General features: G+C 42.6%; 1 protein-coding gene across 4 annotated transcripts in view; it reads left to right on the forward strand.

The window, feature by feature from the left end:
- The window catches only part of taok2a (TAO kinase 2a), a gene marked incomplete at its 3' end in the record, with an annotated part of 116647 nt that overhangs the window by 49523 nt on the left and 45697 nt on the right, over nt 1-21427 (forward strand). For all 4 annotated transcript variants that reach the window (XM_084326130.1, XM_084326131.1, XM_084326132.1 and 1 more), the window contains 3 exons: nt 2396-2566; nt 8336-8548; nt 20402-20530. In XM_084326130.1, coding sequence (XP_084182256.1) covers nt 2396-2566; nt 8336-8548; nt 20402-20530 — 513 coding nt within the window. The remainder of the gene's footprint in view (nt 1-2395; nt 2567-8335; nt 8549-20401; nt 20531-21427) is intronic.

Below are 21427 nucleotides of genomic sequence, written 5' to 3' on the forward strand. Positions count from 1 at the left end.
CCTCTCCTAACCCCTTCTCTAACCCCTCCTCTCCTAACCCCTTCTCTAACCCCTTCTCTCCTAACCCCTTCTCTAACCCCTTCTCTCCTAACCCCTCCTCTCTAACCCCTTCTCTAACCCCTTCTCTAACCCCTCCTCTCTAACCCCTCCTCTCTAACCCCTCCTCTCCTAACCCCTCCTCTCTAACCCCTTCTCTAACCCCTTCTCTCCTAACCCCTTCTCTAACCCCTCCTCTCCTAACCCCTCCTCTCTAACCCCTTCTCTAACCCCTCCTCTCTAACCCCTTCTCTAACCCCTTCTCTCCTAACCCCTTCTCTAACCCCTTCTCTCCTAACCCCTTCTCTAACCCCTTCTCTCCTAACCCCTTCTCTCCTAACCCCTTCTCTAACCCCTCCTCTCCTAACCCCTCCTCTCCTAACCCCTTCTCTAACCCCTCCTCTCCTAACCCCTTCTCTAACCCCTTCTCTCCTAACCCCTTCTCTCCTAACCCCTCCTCTCTAACCCCTCCTCTCCTAACCCCTTCTCTAACCCCTTCTCTCCTAACCCCTTCTCTCCTAACCCCTCCTCTCCTAACCCCTCCTCTCCTAACCCCTCCTCTCTAACCCCTCCTCTCTAACCCCTCCTCTCCTAACCCCTCCTCTCTAACCCCTTCTCTAACCCCTTCTCTCCTAACCCCTTCTCTCCTAACCCCTCCTCTCCTAACCCCTTCTCTAACCCCTTCTCTCCTAACCCCTTCTCTCCTAACCCCTTCTCTAACCCCTTCTCTCCTAACCCCTTCTCTCCTAACCCCTTCTCTAACCCCTTCTCTAACCCCTTCTCTCCTAACCCCTTCTCTAACCCCTTCTCTCCTAACCCCTTCTCTCCTAACCCCTTCTCTAACCCCTTCTCTCCTAACCCCTTCTCTCCTAACCCCTTCTCTAACCCCTTCTCTAACCCCTTCTCTCCTAACCCCTTCTCTAACCTCTTCTCTCCTAACCCTCCTCTCCTAACCCCTTCTTTCTTCTCTCCTCTCTTCTTTCTTCTCTCTTCTCTCTAACCTCTTCTCTCTTCTCAATTCAATTCAATTCAATTCAAATGGGCTTTATTGACATGGGAAACATACGTTTACATTGCCAAAGCCAACCTCTTCTCTCTAACCTCTTCTCTCTTCTCTCTTCTCTCTTCTCTCTAACCTCTTCTCTCTTCTCTCTTCTCTCTTCTCTCTTCTCTCTTCTCTCTTCTCTCTTTCTTCTCTCTTCTCTCTCCTCTCTTCTCTCTTCTCTCTTCTTTCTTCTCTCTTCTCTCTTCTCTCTCCTTTCTTCTCTCTTCTCTCTTCTCTCTTCTCTCTTCTCTCTTCTCTCTTTCTCTCTAACCTCTTCTCTCTTCTCTCTTCTTTCTTCTTTCTTCTCTCTCCTCTCTTCTCTCTTCTCTCTTTCTCTCTAACCTCTTCTCTCTCCTCTCTTCTCTCTCCTCTCTTCTCTCTCCTCTCTTCTCTCTCCTCTCTTCTCTCTTCTCTCTTCTCTCTTTCTCGCTAACCTCTTCTCTCTTCTCTCTCCTCTCTTCTCTCTCCTCTCTTCTCTCTCCTCTCTCCTCTCTTTCTCTCTAACCTCTTCTCTCTTCTCTCTTCTCCCTCTTCTCTCTTCTCTCTTCTCTCTTTCTCTCTTTCTCTCTAACCTCTTCTCTCTTCTCTCTTCTCTCTTTCTCCTCTCTTCTCTCTTCTTTCTTCTCTCTCCTCTCTTCTCTCTTCTCTCTTCTCTCTAACCTCTTCTCTCTTCTCTCTTCTCTCTTCTCTCTTTCTCTAACCTCTTCTCTCTTCTCTCTTCTCTCTTCTCTCTTCTCTCTTTCTCTCTAACCTCTTCTCTCTTGAATGTCAAGTGGTTTTTTATGTGCTGGAGGAGGTGTTTGGAGTTTGTAGGGGTGGTTGTGGGTGTGTGTGTGTGGGTGTGTGCGTGCGAGTGAGTGTGTGTGTGGGTGTGTGTGCGGGGGAGTGTGTGGGTGTGTGTGTTGTTTTTATGAAGATGCCGTGAGATTTTTTGTGTCTCTATTGACTGTTTTTAGTTGACATGTTTTAATAAAAGAACATCAAAAGTCAAAGTCTTCTCTCTTCTCTCTCTCTCTTCTCTCTAACCTCTTCTCTCTTCTCTCTTCTTTCTTCTCTCTTCTCTCTTCTCTCTTCTCTCTCCTCTCTTCTCTCTTCTTTCTTCTCTCTCCTCTCTTCTCTCTTCTCTCTTCTCTCTTTCTCTCTAACCTCTTCTCTCTTCTCTCGTCTCTCGTCTCTCGTCTCTCTTCTCTCTAACCTCTTCTCTCTTCTCTCGTCTCTCTTCTCTCTCCTCTCTCCTCTCTTCTCTCCTCTCTTCTCTCTCCTCTCTCCTCTCTTCTCTCTTCTCTCTAACCTCTTCTCTCATCCCCTCTTCAGCATCTCTTCCTGTGTCGTGAGCGTCCTCTGACGGCGGTCATGGACCTGATAGCGCGCACCAAGGACGCAGTGCGAGAGCTGGACAACCTGCAGTACCGCAAGATGAAGAAGATCCTGTTCCAGGAGACGCAGCCCAACGGACCCACCAGCGAGGGAGGCGAGGATGAGGAGGTGGGAGCGTGGAGGCATTCAGATATTATCTCAGAGGAGGTGGGGGCATTAAGATATTATCTCAGAGGAGGTGGGGGCATTAAGATATTATCTCAGAGGAGGTGGGAGCATTAAGATATTATCCCAGAGGAGGTGGGAGCATTAAGATATTATCCCAGAGGAGGAGGGGCGAGCATTAAGATATTATCAGAGGAGGTGGGAGCATTAAGATATTATCTCAGAGGAGGTGGGGGCATTAAGATATTATCCCAGAGGAGGTGGGGGCATTAAGATATTATCAGAGGAGGTGGGGGCATTAAGATATTATCCCAGAGGAGGTGGGAGCATTAAGATATTATCTCAGAGGAGGTGGGGGCATTAAGATATTATCCCAGAGGAGGTGGGGGCATTAAGATATTATCAGAGGAGGTGGGAGCATTAAGATATTATCCCACAGGAGGTGGAGCATTAAGATATTATCAGAGGAGGGGGGGGGGAGCATTAAGATATTATCCCACAGGAGGTGGGAGCATTAAGATATTATCCCACAGGAGGTGGGGGCATTAAGATATTATCCCAGAGGAGGGGGGAGCATTAAGATATTATCCCACAGGAGGTGGGGAGCATTAAGATATTATCCCAGAGGAGGGGGGGGGGGGCATTAAGATATTATCCCAGAGGAGGGGGGGGCATTACGATATTATCCCAGAGGAGGGGGGGGCATTAAGATATTATCCCAGAGGAGGTGGGGGAGCATTAAGATATTATCCCAGAGGAGGTGGGAGCATTAAGATATTATCAGAGGAGGGGGAGCATTAAGATATTATCCCAGAGGAGGGGGGAGCATTAAGATATTATCCCAGAGGAGGTGGGGGAGCATTAAGATATTATCAGAGGAGGTGGGGGCATTAAGATATTATCAGAGGAGGGGGAGCATTAAGATATTATCCCAGAGGAGGTGGGGAGCATTAAGATATTATCCCAGAGGAGGTGGGGGAGCATTAAGATATTATCAGAGGAGGGGGGAGCATTAAGATATTATCCCAGAGGAGGTGGGGAGCATTAAGATATTATCCCAGAGGAGGTGGGGGAGCATTAAGATATTATCCCAGAGGAGGTGGGGAGCATTAAGATATTATCCCAGAGGAGGTGGGAGCATTAAGATATTATCAGAGGAGGTGGGAGCATTAAGATATTATCCCAGAGGAGGTGGGAGCATTAAGATATTATCCCAGAGGAGGTGGGGGGGGCATTAAGATATTATCCCAGAGGAGGTGGGAGCATTAAGATATTATCCCAGAGGAGGTGGGAGCATTAAGATATTATCCCAGAGGAGGTGGGAGCATTAAGATATTATCCCACAGGAGGTGGGAGCATTAAGATATTATCAGAGGAGGTGGGAGCATTAAGATATTATCCCAGAGGAGGTGGGAGCATTAAGGGGAGACACTACAGGTGAATAGGGTAAAATAATTAACTAATAGATATCACAATGAAACTTCCCCAGTTGATTACTTATATTAAGACAAGACTGTTTTCTATTACAAGTTTTCTGAAATTGTATGTTTAAATATGCAAATGAGGCACTATCTACTTAAATATGCACTAATTTGCATATAATTCCAGGACAGAAATCTGAACATTGGATAAAGCCATTTTCAAAATTATAGTTTCGTTTTGTTGACATATTAGAGCCAAAGGTTATTACAGAGGGGATTTTGGATATCTCTTTTTATCACTCCATAAATCAGAAAATACTCCATTCAGTCAATTTTAATGGTAAAATTCCATATTTCGCCATGTTTTTAGGAATGAAATGTGATATAAATCAGGGTATGAATGCGATATCAACAAACCCTTCTGTAAATACCTTCAGAACATAGATATGAATAGAACTGGAAGGTTTGGTGTATGTGAGTGCTACTGCAATGGAGATTTCTGGCTCAGAGTATGAGGAAAAACTCTTTAAACTCATTTTTGGGAAAACGCCTTCAAAGTTCTGTATTGTAAAATACCATACTTTTTTTTTAAACAGATATTTACAAACACAAAACCTAATCAAACCATTAGTAATAGACAACCTAAACACATGCCTGATAACTGAATAATAATAATAATAATGATGTTATTGAACTGAACAGAACTACACACAGGCTACAAACGGTGTAGTACAGTGTAGTAATAGGCAAAAAAATATTTGAATAGATATCACTATGAAACTTTCCCAGTTTGTTATGTACATATAAACTAAGAAAAAATATATTGCAAGTTTTCTGAAATGTATGTTTATATATGCAAATGAGGCACTTCACCATTAAATATGTGCACATTTATGGATGCAATAAGGCTAAATGAAGTAAAATAAACGACTAAATGTGTGTTATTGACGTTTTATTGTCACTAGTTTCATAGAAGACATGTTTAGGAAGCAAAATATACACAAGTATATTTGCCTATTCACCTGCAGTGTCTCGCCTTAAGATATTATCAGAGGAGGGGGGAGCATTAAGATATTATCCCAGAGGAGGTGGGAGCATTAAGATATTATCAGAGGAGGTGGGGGCATTAAGATATTATCCCACAGGAGGTGGGGGCATTAAGATATTATCCCACAGGAGGTGGGAGCATTAAGATATTATCCCACAGGAGGTGGGGGCATTAAGATATTATCCCAGAGGAGGTGGGGGCATTAAGATATTATCCCACAGGAGGTGGGAGCATTAAGATATTATCCCACAGGAGGTGGGGGCATTAAGATATTATCCCAGAGGAGGTGGGGGCATTAAGATATTATCCCAGAGGAGGTGGGGGCATTAAGATATTATCCCACAGGAGGTGGGAGCATTAAGATATTATCCCACAGGAGGTGGGGGCATTAAGATATTATCCCAGAGGAGGTGGGGGCATTAAGATATTATCCCAGAGGAGGTGGGGGCATTAAGATATTATCAGAGGAGGTGGGAGCGTGGAAGCATTAACTCATTCAGAGCCACGCCCCTTTGACCATATTAGGGCTACCGTGCCAATAAGGAAGTCAATGGGAGGTCGGGGAAATTTGCGAAGGCTTAAACTATATCTTAAATTATGGCTATGGGTCTAAAACACCCATCGCTTATCAATGACTTGCTTGCAGTCAACATGTATGAAACGGATTGTTTTTTCATCAGTACATTTCCGTTTGATACCGTTTTGAATACGAGTATAGTTTTGGAGAGTTCTAGTAATTCCAGAGAAATTCCGTGATAATAGCTCTTTAGTGGAATACACAAAACTCGTTGTAATTTTTCGGCTGATTTATGAATCGTTTTCAAATTATCGATAGTATATGTGTACTTATGCACGCTAGAGAAGCGGGCTGAAAAATCTATTATCCATGCCGTGCTTAGCGCTAACGTTACACACACACACACACACACACACACACACACACACGTTGTGATCGCTGTGAAAAAAACATCTGATTAACCCAAAACTGGTAACATAGAGTCCTTACCTCACATCAGATGTTCTGCAAAAAGATTAATCCAATGCCTGATCGCCATTACAAATATTGATTGCGTTTATTGATCCAACGTTATAGTCCAAAACACATAATCGAAAGCTGCTCCCAGCCTCCCCAGTGAATGTGGTAACAGATACTGCTTGCCAGAGAAGGGAAAACCCTGTACCGGGACTTTTTTTCTGATGCACATGCCCACCCAATCCAATCCAATGATGTGCAATACCATCCGGGAGACGATAGGAGACGGTATTTGCCCTTTTCGAGCTCAGACCCATTCCCAATGATAACGTCAGGCTGGATGGATGAAAAATGAATGGATATTGCTAATAAAAGAAATAACGATTAAAACCTGAGTTTTCTCGTTTTTTTTCTCAGGCCTTGGCACTCAACGCATGGCGAGTTAACCCGACTAATCTCGTCGTTGGTACTGAATGTGTTAAGATATTATCCCAGAATGGCAGAGTGCTTTTACTTGTGCTAGGAGTTTGTTATGGTGGACTGCGCACACAGAACAGTTAAAGGTTCGAATTAACCCACTAAAGGTTAGAGAAGTGGGTTAGAAAGAGGTTAAAGGTTAGAGAAGTGGGTTAGAAAGAGGTTAAAGGTTAGAGAAGTGGGTTAGAAAGAGGTTAAAGGTTAGAGAAGTGGGTTAGAAAGAGGTCAAAGGTTAGAGGAGCAGGCTTGTGGCCAGTTGGTTCCCTCGGGGCGGCAGGAGAATGAAACGATAGAAATAGATAAATGCGTTCGTTAGAGAAAACTATTTTTAATATTCTATGCCTTACTTCCGCACACTGCCAGCCAGCCTGTTTGTGACAGAGAGATGGGTGCTGCACAGTTACAAACGTAATTGAATAACTCCCAATGAGCTATTGCACTGTTCGTGTTTATGTCCTTAACACTTTCCGTGCCCGAGCTCGGTGCCCCGGAACCTCCTTGAATGCCGCCACCCACTTCAATGTTAGCGTTAAAAACACCTAATCTATGTTTTAAATGATTGCTGTGTGTCTAATCTGCCCGTCGCTTATCAATGACTCGTTTGCAGTCAACATTGTCGAAACGGATTGTTCTTTTTATCGGTTAATTTTCGTTTTATAGCATTTTGAAAAGCCCTCGTTTTCAAGGAAAATATAAAGATTCCGTGATAAAAGTCATTTACTGGAATATTCTAGAATACACAAAAACTGGCCTATTTATGAATCGTTTTCAAATAAACGCTAGATTATCGATAGTATATGTGTACGTATGCACGCTATAGACGCAAGCTGAGAAATCAATTATCTTATTTCCTCATCAGCGATCACAGCCAAACAGCCACATCACACATAGGGGACACGCTGTTATCTCAGCGAATACAGCTCAGATTACCCCAAAACTGGTAACATAGACTCCTTACCTTAGATCAGATGTTCTCCAAAAAGATTATTCCAATTCCTGATCGCCATTCCAAATATCGATCACGCTTATTGATTGATTATTGGCTGCTGTAAATATATATTCCAGGCTGATTTCCGTCCCGCGATCAGATCCCTCTTGAGCAGACGGCTCGCCAGCACAAGGAGCCAGTTGGCTCCACCTCTACAGATCTACAGATCCCAGGTCAGTCTAAGCGACTGACCTGCAGTTACACAGGGATAGACGATAGGGGGCGCTTTTTTCCATCTGAGCTCCTGTAGGGGCTGGTGTACCAACGGGAGACTCGGTTGATGAAATATGAATTCAGATTGCTAATAAAAAAATAAAACGGTATTTGTCGTCGTGGGCACTCAATGGGGGGGGGGCTGATAAAACGAGATGTCGTCTGTGGCACTGAAAGGGTTAATGTACTTTGTATTTATGTGGACATAAATAAAGCATTTAAAATGTGCTGTGTGTGTGCGTGTGTGCTTGGTGTGTGTGTGTGCTTGGTGTGTGTGTGTGCTTGGTGTGTGTGTGTGTGCTTGGTGTGTGTGTGTGCTTGGTGTGTGTGTGTGTGCTTGGTGTGTGTGTGTGTGCTTGGTGTGTGTGTGTGCTTGGTGTGTGTGTGTGTGCTTGGTGTGTGTGTGTGCTTGGTGTGTGTGTGTGTGCTTGGTGTGTGTGTGCTTGGTGTGTGTGTGTGCTTGGTGTGTGTGTGTGTGCTTGGTGTGTGTGTGTGTGCTTGGTGTGTGTGTGTGCTTGGTGTGTGTGTGTGTGCTTGGTGTGTGTGTGTGTGCTTGGTGTGTGTGTGTGTGTGTGCTTGGTGTGTGTGTGCTTGGTGTGTGTGTGTGTGTGTGCTTGGTGTGTGTGTGTGCTTGGTGTGTGTGTGTGTGCAGGAGGCGGAGCAGTACCTGCGGCGCTCTGGGACGGTGAACAGCGTGGAGAGCTCCCAGTCGGTGCCCAGCATGTCCATCTCAGCCAGCAGCTCCCACAGCAGCTCCGTCACCAGCCTGGCGGACGCCTCGGACCACAGCAGCCCAGAGATGGTCATGATGCAGGAGGGGGACCACACCGTGACCTCCAACAGCTCCATCATCCACCGGCCCACCGTGAGACACGAGCACCCGCCCTGAACACCCCTAACCCTAACCCATCCACCGGCCCACCGTGAGACACGAGCACCCGCCCTGAACACCCCTAACCCTAACCCATCCACCGGCCCACCGTGAGACACGAGCACCCGCCCTGAACACCCCTAACCCTAACCCATCCACCGGCCCACCCGAGCACCCGCCCTGAACACCCCTAACCCTAACCCATCCACCGGCCCACCGTGAGACACGAGCACCCGCCCTGAACACCCCTAACCCTAACCCATCCACCGGCCCACCGTGAGACACGAGCACCCGCCCTGAACACCTCGAGTATCTCGGATAACACCTCAAGTATCTCAGATAACACCTCAAGTATCTCGGATAACACCTCAAGTATCTCTGATAACACCTCAAGTATCTCGGATAACACCTCGAGTATCTCGGATAACACCTCAAGTATCTCTGATAACACCTCAAGTATCTCTGATATCACCTCAAGTATCTCAGATAACACCTCGAGTATCTCTGATAACACCTCAAGTATCTCTGATAACACCTCAAGTATCTCAGATAACACCTCAAGTATCTCGGATAACACCTTGAGTATCTCTAACACCTCAAGTATCTCTGATAACACCTCAAGTATCTCTAATAACACCTCAAGTATCTCTGATAACACCTCAAGTATCTCCATCACCTCAAGTATCTCTGATAACACCTCAAGTATCTCTGATAACACCTCAAGTATCTCTAATAACACCTCAAGTATCTCTGATAACACCTCAAGTATCTCTGATAACACCTCAAGTATCTCAGATAACACCTCAAGTATCTCTGATATCACCTCAAGTATCTCTATCACCTCAAGTATCTCTGATAACACCTCAAGTATCTCTGATATCACCTCAAGTATCTCAGATAACACCAAGTATCTCAGATAACACCTCAAGTATCTCTGATAACACCTCGAGTATCTCTGATAACACCTCAAGTATCTCTGATAACACCTCAAGTATCTCTGATAACACCTCGAGTATCTCTGATAACACCTCGAGTATCTCTGATAACACCTCAAGTATCTCTGATAACACCTCAAGTATCTCAGATAACACCTCGAGTATCTCAGATAACACCTCAAGTATCTCTGATAACACCTCAAGTATCTCTGATAACACCTCGAGTATCTCAGATAACACCTCAAGTATCTCTGATAACACCTCAAGTATCTCTGATAACACCTCTATCTCTGATAACACCTCGAGTATCTCTGATAACACCTCAAGTATCTCTGATAACACCTCGAGTATCTCTGATAACACCTCAAGTATCTCTGATAACACCTCGAGTATCTCTGATAACACCTCGAGTATCTCTGATAACACCTCGAGTATCTCAGATAACACCTCAAGTATCTCAGATAACACCTCGAGTATCTCTGATAACACCTCGAGTATCTCTGATAACACCTCGAGTATCTCTAATAACACCTCAAGTATCTCAGATAACACCTCAAGTATCTCTGATAACACCTCGAGTATCTCTGATAACACCTCGAGTATCTCTGATAACACCTCAAGTATCTCTGATAACACCTCAAGTATCTCTGATAACACCTCGAGTATCTCTGATAACACCTCGAGTATCTTTGATAACACCTCAAGTATCTCTGATAACACCTCGAGTATCTCTGATAACACCTCAAGTATCTCAGATAACACCTCAAGTATCTCTGATAACACCTCAAGTATCTCTGATAACACCTCAAGTATCTCAGATAACACCTCAAGTATCTCTGATAACACCTCAAGTATCTCTGATAACACCTCGAGTATCTCTGATAACACCTCGAGTATCTCTGATAACACCTCAAGTATCTCTGATAACACCTCAAGTATCTCTGATAACACCTCGAGTATCTCTGATAACACCTCGAGTATCTCTGATAACACCTCGAGTATCTCTGATAACACCTCAAGTATCTCTAATAACACCTCAAGTATCTCAGATAACACCTCAAGTATCTCTGATAACACCTCAAGTATCTCTGATAACACCTCGAGTATCTCTGATAACACCTCAAGTATCTCTAATAACACCTCAAGTATCTCAGATAACACCTCAAGTATCTCTGATAACACCTCAAGTATCTCTGATAACACCTCAAGTATCTCTGATAACACCTCAAGTATCTCAGATAACACCTCAAGTATCTCAGATAACACCTCGAGTATCTCTGATAACACCTCAAGTATCTCTGATAACACCTCGAGTATCTCTGATAACACCTCAAGTATCTCTATCACCTCAAGTATCTCTAATAACACCTCAAGTATCTCTAATAACACCAAGTATCTCTGATAACACCTCGAGTATCTCTGATAACACCTCGAGTATCTCTAATAACACCAAGTATCTCTGATAACACCTCAAGTATCTCTGATAACACCTCGAGTATCTCTGATAACACCTCAAGTATCTCTGATAACACCTCGAGTATCTCTGATAACACCTCGAGTATCTCTGATAACACCTCGAGTATCTCTGATAACACCTCGAGTATCTCTGATAACACCTCAAGTATCTCTGATAACACCTCAAGTATCTCTGATAACACCTCGAGTATCTCTGATAACACCTTGAGTATCTCTGATAACACCTCAAGTATCTCAGATAACACCTCAAGTATCTCAGATAACACCTCGAGTATCTCTATCACCTCAAGTATCTCTGATAACACCTCGAGTATCTCAGATAACACCTCAAGTATCTCTGATAACACCTCAAGTCAAGTATCTCTGATAACACCTCAAGTATCTCTATCACCTCAAGTATCTCTGATATCACCTCAAGTATCTCTATCACCTCAAGTATCTCTGATAACACCTCAAGTATCTCTAATAACACCTCGAGTATCTCTGATAACACCTCGAGTATCTCTGATAACACCTCAAGTATCTCAGATAACACCTCAAGTATCTCTGATAACACCTCAAGTATCTCTATCACCTCAAGTATCTCTGATAACACCTCAAGTATCTCTGATAACACCTCAAGTATCTCTGATAACACCTCGAGTATCTCTGATAACACCTCAAGTATCTCTGATAACACCTCGAGTATCTCTGATAACACCTCGAGTATCTCTGATAACACCTCAAGTATCTCTGATAACACCTCAAGTATCTCTGATAACACCTCAAGTATCTCTGATAACACCTCAAGTATCTCTGATAACACCTCAAGTATCTCAGATAACACCTCAAGTATCTCAGATAACACCTCAAGTATCTCTGATAACACCTCAAGTATCTCTGATAACACCTCGAGTATCTCTGATAACACCTCAAGTATCTCTGATAACACCTCGAGTATCTCTGATAACACCTCAAGTATCTCTGATAACACCTCGAGTATCTCTGATAACACCTCAAGTATCTCTGATAACACCTCGAGTATCTCTGATAACACCTCAAGTATCTCTGATAACACCTCAAGTATCTCTGATAACACCTCAAGTATCTCTGATAACACCAAGTATCTCTGATAACACCTCAAGTATCTCTGATAACACCTCAAGTATCTCTGATAACACCTCGAGTATCTCTGATAACACCTCAAGTATCTCTAATAACACCAAGTATCTCTGATAACACCTCGAGTATCTCTGATAACACCTCGAGTATCTCTAATAACACCAAGTATCTCTGATAACACCTCAAGTATCTCTGATAACACCTCGAGTATCTCTGATAACACCTCAAGTATCTCTGATAACACCTCGAGTATCTCTGATAACACCTCGAGTATCTCTGATAACACCTCGAGTATCTCTGATAACACCTCAAGTATCTCTGATAACACCTCGAGTATCTCAGATAACACCTCAAGTATCTCAGATAACACCTCAAGTATCTCTGATAACACCTCGAGTATCTCTGATAACACCTCGAGTATCTCTAATAACACCTCAAGTATCTCAGATAACACCTCAAGTATCTCTGATAACACCTCGAGTATCTCTGATAACACCTCGAGTATCTCTGATAACACAAGTATCTCTGATAACACCTCAAGTATCTCTGATAACACCTCAAGTATCTCTGATAACACCTCGAGTATCTCTGATAACATCTCAAGTATCTCTGATAACACCTCGAGTATCTCTGATAACACCTCAAGTATCTCAGATAACACCTCAAGTATCTCTGATAACACCTCAAGTATCTCTGATAACACCTCAAGTATCTCTGATAACACCTCGAGTATCTCTGATAACACCTCGAGTATCTCTGATAACACCTCGAGTATCTCTGATAACACCTCAAGTATCTCTGATAACCCCTCAAGTATCTCTGATAACACCTCGAGTATCTCTGATAACACCTCGAGTATCTCTGATAACACCTCGAGTATCTCTGATAACACCTCAAGTATCTCTAATAACACCTCAAGTATCTCAGATAACACCTCAAGTATCTCTGATAACACCTCAAGTATCTCTGATAACACCTCGAGTATCTCTGATAACACCTCAAGTATCTCAGATAACACCTCAAGTATCTCAGATAACACCTCAAGTATCTCTGATAACACCTCAAGTATCTCTGATAACACCTCAAGTATCTCTGATAACACCTCAAGTATCTCTGATAACACCTCAAGTATCTCAGATAACACCTCAAGTATCTCAGATAACACCTCGAGTATCTCTGATAACACCTCAAGTATCTCTGATAACACCTCAAGTATCTCTGATAACACCTCGAGTATCTCTGATAACACCTCAAGTATCTCTATCACCTCAAGTATCTCTAATAACACCTCAAGTATCTCTAATAACACCAAGTATCTCTGATAACACCTCGAGTATCTCTGATAACACCTCGAGTATCTCTAATAACACCAAGTATCTCTGATAACACCTCAAGTATCTCTGATAACACCTCGAGTATCTCTGATAACACCTCAAGTATCTCTGATAACACCTCGAGTATCTCTGATAACACCTCGAGTATCTCTGATAACACCTCGAGTATCTCTGATAACACCTTGAGTATCTCTGATAACACCTCAAGTATCTCTGATAACACCTCAAGTATCTCTGATAACACCTCGAGTATCTCTGATAACACCTTGAGTATCTCTGATAACACCTCAAGTATCTCAGATAACACCTCAAGTATCTCAGATAACACCTCGAGTATCTCTATCACCTCAAGTATCTCTGATAACACCTCGAGTATCTCAGATAACACCTCAAGTATCTCTGATAACACCTCAAGTCAAGTATCTCTGATAACACCTCAAGTATCTCTATCACCTCAAGTATCTCTGATATCACCTCAAGTATCTCTATCACCTCAAGTATCTCTGATAACACCTCAAGTATCTCTAATAACACCTCGAGTATCTCTGATAACACCTCGAGTATCTCTGATAACACCTCAAGTATCTCAGATAACACCTCAAGTATCTCTGATAACACCTCAAGTATCTCTATCACCTCAAGTATCTCTGATAACACCTCAAGTATCTCTGATAACACCTCAAGTATCTCTGATAACACCTCGAGTATCTCTGATAACACCTCAAGTATCTCTGATAACACCTCGAGTATCTCTGATAACACCTCGAGTATCTCTGATAACACCTCGAGTATCTCTGATAACACCTCAAGTATCTCTGATAACACCTCAAGTATCTCTGATAACACCTCAAGTATCTCTGATAACACCTCAAGTATCTCTGATAACACCTCGAGTATCTCTGATAACACCTCAAGTATCTCTAATAACACCAAGTATCTCTGATAACACCTCGAGTATCTCTGATAACACCTCGAGTATCTCTAATAACACCAAGTATCTCTGATAACACCTCAAGTATCTCTGATAACACCTCGAGTATCTCTGATAACACCTCAAGTATCTCTGATAACACCTCGAGTATCTCTGATAACACCTCGAGTATCTCTGATAACACCTCGAGTATCTCTGATAACACCTCGAGTATCTCTGATAACACCTCAAGTATCTCTGATAACACCTCGAGTATCTCTGATAACACCTTGAGTATCTCTGATAACACCTCAAGTATCTCAGATAACACCTCAAGTATCTCAGATAACACCTCGAGTATCTCTATCACCTCAAGTATCTCTGATAACACCTCGAGTATCTCAGATAACACCTCAAGTATCTCTGATAACACCTCAAGTCAAGTATCTCTGATAACACCTCAAGTATCTCTATCACCTCAAGTATCTCTGATATCACCTCAAGTATCTCTATCACCTCAAGTATCTCTGATAACACCTCAAGTATCTCTAATAACACCTTGAGTATCTCTGATAACACCTCGAGTATCTCTGATAACACCTCAAGTATCTCAGATAACACCTCAAGTATCTCTGATAACACCTCAAGTATCTCTATCACCTCAAGTATCTCTGATAACACCTCAAGTATCTCTGATAACACCTCAAGTATCTCTGATAACACCTCGAGTATCTCTGATAACACCTCAAGTATCTCTGATAACACCTCGAGTATCTCTGATAACACCTCGAGTATCTCTGATAACACCTCGAGTATCTCTGATAACACCTCAAGTATCTCTGATAACACCTCAAGTATCTCTGATAACACCTCGAGTATCTCTGATAACACCTTGAGTATCTCTGATAACACCTCAAGTATCTCAGATAACACCTCAAGTATCTCAGATAACACCTCGAGTATCTCTATCACCTCAAGTATCTCTGATAACACCTCGAGTATCTCAGATAACACCTCAAGTATCTCTGATAACACCTCAAGTCAAGTATCTCTGATAACACCTCAAGTATCTCTATCACCTCAAGTATCTCTGATATCACCTCAAGTATCTCTATCACCTCAAGTATCTCTGATAACACCTCAAGTATCTCTAATAACACCTCGAGTATCTCTGATAACACCTCGAGTATCTCTGATAACACCTCAAGTATCTCAGATAACACCTCAAGTATCTCTGATAACACCTCAAGTATCTCTATCACCTCAAGTATCTCTGATAACACCTCAAGTATCTCTGATAACACCTCAAGTATCTCTGATAACACCTCGAGTATCTCTGATAACACCTCAAGTATCTCTGATAACACCTCGAGTATCTCTGATAACACCTCGAGTATCTCTGATAACACCTCGAGTATCTCTGATAACACCTCAAGTATCTCTGATAACACCTCAAGTATCTCTGATAACACCTCAAGTATCTCTGATAACACCTCAAGTATCTCTGATAACACCTCAAGTATCTCAGATAACACCTCAAGTATCTCAGATAACACCTCGAGTATCTCTGATAACACCTCAAGTATCTCTGATAACACCTCGAGTATCTCTGATAACACCTCAAGTATCTCTGATAACACCTCGAGTATCTCTGATAACACCTCAAGTATCTCTGATAACACCTCGAGTATCTCTGATAACACCTCAAGTATCTCTGATAACACCTCGAGTATCTCTGATAACACCTCAAGTATCTCTGATAACACCTCAAGTATCTCTGATAACACCTCAAGTATCTCTGATAACACCTCAAGTATCTCTGATAACACCTCAAGTATCTCTGATAACACCTCAAGTATCTCTGATAACACCTCAAGTATCTCAGATAACACCTCAAGTATCTCTGATAACACCTCAAGTATCTCTGATAACACCTCAAGTATCTCTGATAACATTTCAAGTATCTCAGATAACACCTCAAGTATCTCTGATAACACCTCAAGTATCTCAGATAACACCTCAAGTATCTCTGATAACACCTCAAGTATCTCTATCACCTCAAGTATCTCTGATAACACCTCGAGTATCTCTGATAACACCTCAAGTATCTCTGATAACACCTCAAGTATCTCTGATAACACCTCAAGTATCTCTGATAACACCTCAAGTATCTCTGATAACACCTCAAGTATCTCTGATAACACCTCGAGTATCTCTGATAACACCTCAAGTATCTCTGATAACACCTCAAGTATCTCTGATAACACCTCAAGTATCTCAGATAACACCTCAAGTATCTCTGATAACACCTCAAGTATCTCTATCACCTCAAGTATCTCTGATAACACCTCAAGTATCTCTATCACCTCAAGTATCTCTGATAACACCTCAAGTATCTCTGATAACACCTCAAGTATCTCTGATAACACCTCAAGTATCTCTGATAACACCTCAAGTATCTCTGATAACACCTCAAGTATCTCAGATAACACCTCAAGTATCTCTGATAACACCTCAAGTATCTCTATCACCTCAAGTATCTCTGATAACACCCCAAGTATCTCTGATAACACCTCAAGTATCTCTGATAACACCTCAAGTATCTCTGATAACACATCTGGCACCTATGATTATGTAATATGTACTTATTTGTAATACGTACACATTATACATCTTCGATACAAATACGTAAATACATTATTTCATGGCTATAACAGAACGTATATCATGTACTTTTTTACCTGTGGTCGATTAGTGAAGTGAGATCTTTTCCAGGGAATGTCTCCACAGACACAGAGTTCATAATACTTGGTAAGGCTGCATAGGGCTTTAGGCTCGTTCACCATTGTTTTACCTCGTTCGGTGATAGATAGTGACTTAACAGACGTTGATTTAAATGGAGGTCTTCTGGAAGTATCAGATAACACCAGGGGCTAATATGTTGATTTTCAGAAGGACTTTGTTCAGTAATGAACTCTTCTGGCAGCAACACATTTAAAAGTCTTGCTGTTGTTGCTTAGCTAGTTCAGTAGGTGAACATTTAAAAAACTGTCCGGCCAACTCCAGTCTTTGTCGGGGCATGTTTGTACCAGAGGAGCAGCCTTGGCATCTGGAACTCTCTACTAAAAAGCATCTTAATGGTTCACTATTAATCTGGAACTCTAGTCAAAAGCATCTTAATGGTTCACTATTAATCTGGAACTCTACTAAAAAGCACGTTAATGGTTCACTATTAATCTGTAACTCTACTAAAAAGCATCTAAATGGTTCACTATTAATCTGGAACTCTCTACTAAAAAGCACGTTAATGGTTCACTATTAATCTGTAACTAGTAAAAAGCATCTTAATGGTTCACTATTAATCTGGAACTCTAGTAAAAAGCATCTTAATGGTTCACTATTAATCTGTAACTCTAGTAAAAAGCATCTTAATAGTTCACTATTAATCTGTAACTCTACTAAAAAGCATCTAAATGGTTCACTATTAATCTGGAACTCTCTACTAAAAAGCACGTTAATGGTTCACTATTAATCTGTAACTCTAGTAAAAAGCATCTTAATGGTTCACTATTAATCTGGAACTCTAGTAAAAAGCACCTTAATGGTTCACTATTAATCTGGAACTCTGCTAAAAAGCATCTTAATGGTTCACTATTAATCTGTAACTCTAGTCAAAAGCATCTTAATGGTTCACTATTAATCTGGAACTCTGCTAAAAAGCATCTTAATGGTTCACTATTAATCTAGAACTCTACTAAAAGCACGTTAATGGTTCACTATTAATCTGGAACTCTAGTAAAAAGCATCTTAATGGTTCACTATTAATCTGGAACTCTAGTAAAAAGCACCTTAATGGTTCACTATTAATCTGTAACTCTAGTCAAAAGCATCTTAATGGTTCACTATTAATCTGGAACTCTGCTAAAAAGCATCTTAATGGTTCACTATTAATCTAGAACTCTACTAAAAGCACCTTAATGGTTCACTATTAATCTGAAACTCTGCTAAAAAGCACCTTAACACATTGAGTGCCAACAACGAGAAATCTCGTTATTTAATCGTTATTGCTTTTATTAGCGATATCCATTCATTTTTCATCAATCCAGCCTCACGTTTTCATTGGGGACTGTCTGAGCTCGAAAAGGGCAAATACCGCCCCCTATCGTCTCCCGGATGGTATTGCACCCATTGGAATGGAGTCAATGGAAATGCATGAGAAAAAAAAACTCCGGGCTTCACATTTTACTTCTGAGCCATGTAACCTGAGACTATTGCATTCATTGAGGCAACCGAAAGCAGCGTGGATTCTCTGTTTCGAGGTATAACGTTGGATCAATAAACACGATTGATATTTGGTATGGCGATCAGGAATTGGATTAATCTTTTTGCAGAACATCTGATGTGAGGTAAGGACTTTATTTTACCAGTCTTGGGGTAATCAGAGTTTTTTTTCACATCGGTCACAACGTGTCTCATATGTGTGTGTGTGCGTAACGTTAGCGCCAGGCAGGGCATAGATGATCGATTTTTCAGCCCGCTTCTCTAGCGTGCATAAGTACACATATACTATCGATAATCTAGTGTTTATTTGAAAACGATTAATAAATCAGCCGAAAAATTACAACGTGTTTTGTGTATTCCACTAAAGAGCTATTATCGCGGAATTTCTCTGGAATTACTAGAACTCTCAAACTATACTCGTATTCAAAACGGTATAAAACGGAAATGTACCAATGAAAAAACAATCCGTTTCGTACATGTTGACTGCAAGCAAGTCATTGATAAGCGAGGGGTGTTTTAGACCCATAGCTAGGGTGACCAAATCCATATGATCCAAATGCAGGACAGCGTGTCGATTTTGCGGGACATTTGTTGAAATTGTGGGACAGTAATGAATATGTATACAATAATCATGTTTACATAATGTATTCATTTTGATCAAAATAACTTTCTGATTAACTAAAGGCATTATAGTTTTGTGGCATTCACGTTACCCTAGATGTATCAATAGTAATATAGGTTTCTTTAGACTAGAATAAGTTAAATGAACTTACTGTCTCGAAGCACGAGTGCATTTGCCACGGAAAGCGCACGCAGGCAAATACAGTTCTGATTAACAAAGGCATATTAACGTTACCTCGATGTATCAATAGTAATATAGGTTTCTTTAGACTAGAATAAGTTAAATGAACGTACCGTCTCGAAGCGCGAGTGCATTTGCCACGGAAAGCGCGCACACAGGCAAATAGTTCTGATTAACAAAGGCATATTAACGTTACCTCGATGTATCAATAGTAATATATACCTGAATGTATAATGTGTTTTTACCATACATACACTGAAAGCCACCGAAAAGCGCGAGTAAAAGTAATTTGCCATTACACAGGGGCGCGCACACACAAACACACGGTAAAATAACGCTCTGATTAACAAATAACGCTCTGATTAACAAATAGTAATATATAGGTTTCTTTAGACTAGAATAAGTTAGATGAACTTACCATCTCTGAAAAGTTGCAGCAGGTCAGTGTCTCTGGGAAGTTGTGAGCTGGTCTGTAACGCTGTGAGCTACAGTCTCTCGCGTAGAGAGCAATGGCCGGCTCTCAGAAATAAAAATAAAAAAAGGTAATTGATGCTTCCCATTGGTGCTGAGCACAGAGGAGGCGGGTAAGCTTCCTTCGGAACACAGCCTCGCCTTCTGGTTGGTTGCATTTGGCTGCTTTTGCAAAATCGGAACGGCTGCACTCTCTCGGGTGACTTGTTGACTTGTCAATCAAAAGGGGAAGAAACGGAACGAATGGAACGGAGAAGATTGGGCTCGGAAGGGCGCAAATGCGGGACATTGATCTTCTCTTGCGGCATACGGGACATAGGGCTGAAATGCGGGACTGTCCCGCACAAATCGGGACGTTTGGCCACCCTACCCATAGCCATAATTTAAGATATAGTTTAAGCCTTCGCAAATTTCCCCGACCTCCCATTGACTTCCTTATTGGCAACGGTAGCCCTATTATGGTCAAAGAGGCGTGGCTCAGAATGTGTTAATGGGTCACTATTCATCTGTAACTCATTTCCTTTCTTCTTTCCTCAGGGCCAGGACAACATCTACGATGACCCCTACCAGCCTGAGATGGACCAGCCCCAGGCCCCCTCGGCCGGCCGCCGGCGAGCCTACTACCGCAACCGAGATCACTTCGCCACCATCCGCACTGCCTCCCTGGTGAGCTCTCTTTAAATCAAACTGAGCATTTTTTGCCTGCCTATTTGTTTGGTGGAAACTTGATCATGAAGTTGATTAAAAAAAAAAGAAAAAAAAAAAAGTAGTGCCAATGTAGCTAGCTATTTTTGCCATGTTGCTTGTAGTGTAGCTTTTGGTTGTACTGCACAGCCATTTGACCTAATGTCCCGCGTCCTGCATATTGAGAGGATGTCCCTCTTTTCGAAGCAAAAAAAAAAAAACATGGGTCTAAAAGCCCCTTCCTACAGTAAACCTAGCAACCCGCCTCTTGTCTTTAGACCGAATGGAAAACGTGACCTGCCTTGGTAGGGCCCCCGCCGGCCGGCCTAACAGCCGGTGTTCGGGCGGACGGTTCCTACCGCCTGCAGGTTCGCCTCTATGGTCGGGGATACATACGGGTGGCGCGTGCCATCCGTCTTCCCCAGCCAGCCCTCGTACAGCGAGACTAAGTCGGCCCGTCTGACCTGGTAGTCCGATAACCTCGGTCGCGGCGGTCTACCCGGGTTGCTTGGTAGGTTTCAATGCAACTCCTGGTTCCGCCCGGCCTCAGGTAAACACATGTTTCACGAATCCTCCCCCAAACTCCGTATTCTACCTCCTATTCCCGTACAAAGAGTCGTGTTGAGCGTTGTGGCCCGAGCCGAAGGCAGTGCAGTCTCTTGATCACATGTGTGGACAGTGCGACTTGCAGCAGGGTTGTTTGTGCAGTGATAACAGTGCATGTGTGGTCAGCGAGGCAAGACTGCCGGAGCGAAGGTGCATCGCCTCGCTTCTTGGGGCACGGCGTCCCCGGGTGCCGTAGGCAGGGTTCTGCGTGGGCCCACCTCGGTTGGAGGTACCACGTGCCATCCGTCTTCCCCAGCCAGCCCTCGTTGTGCG

The sequence above is a fragment of the Notolepis coatsorum genome (assembly GCF_963971535.1).
Source record: "Notolepis coatsorum genome assembly, chromosome: 12".
In the NCBI taxonomy this organism is placed as follows: domain Eukaryota; kingdom Metazoa; phylum Chordata; class Actinopteri; order Aulopiformes; family Paralepididae; genus Notolepis; species Notolepis coatsorum.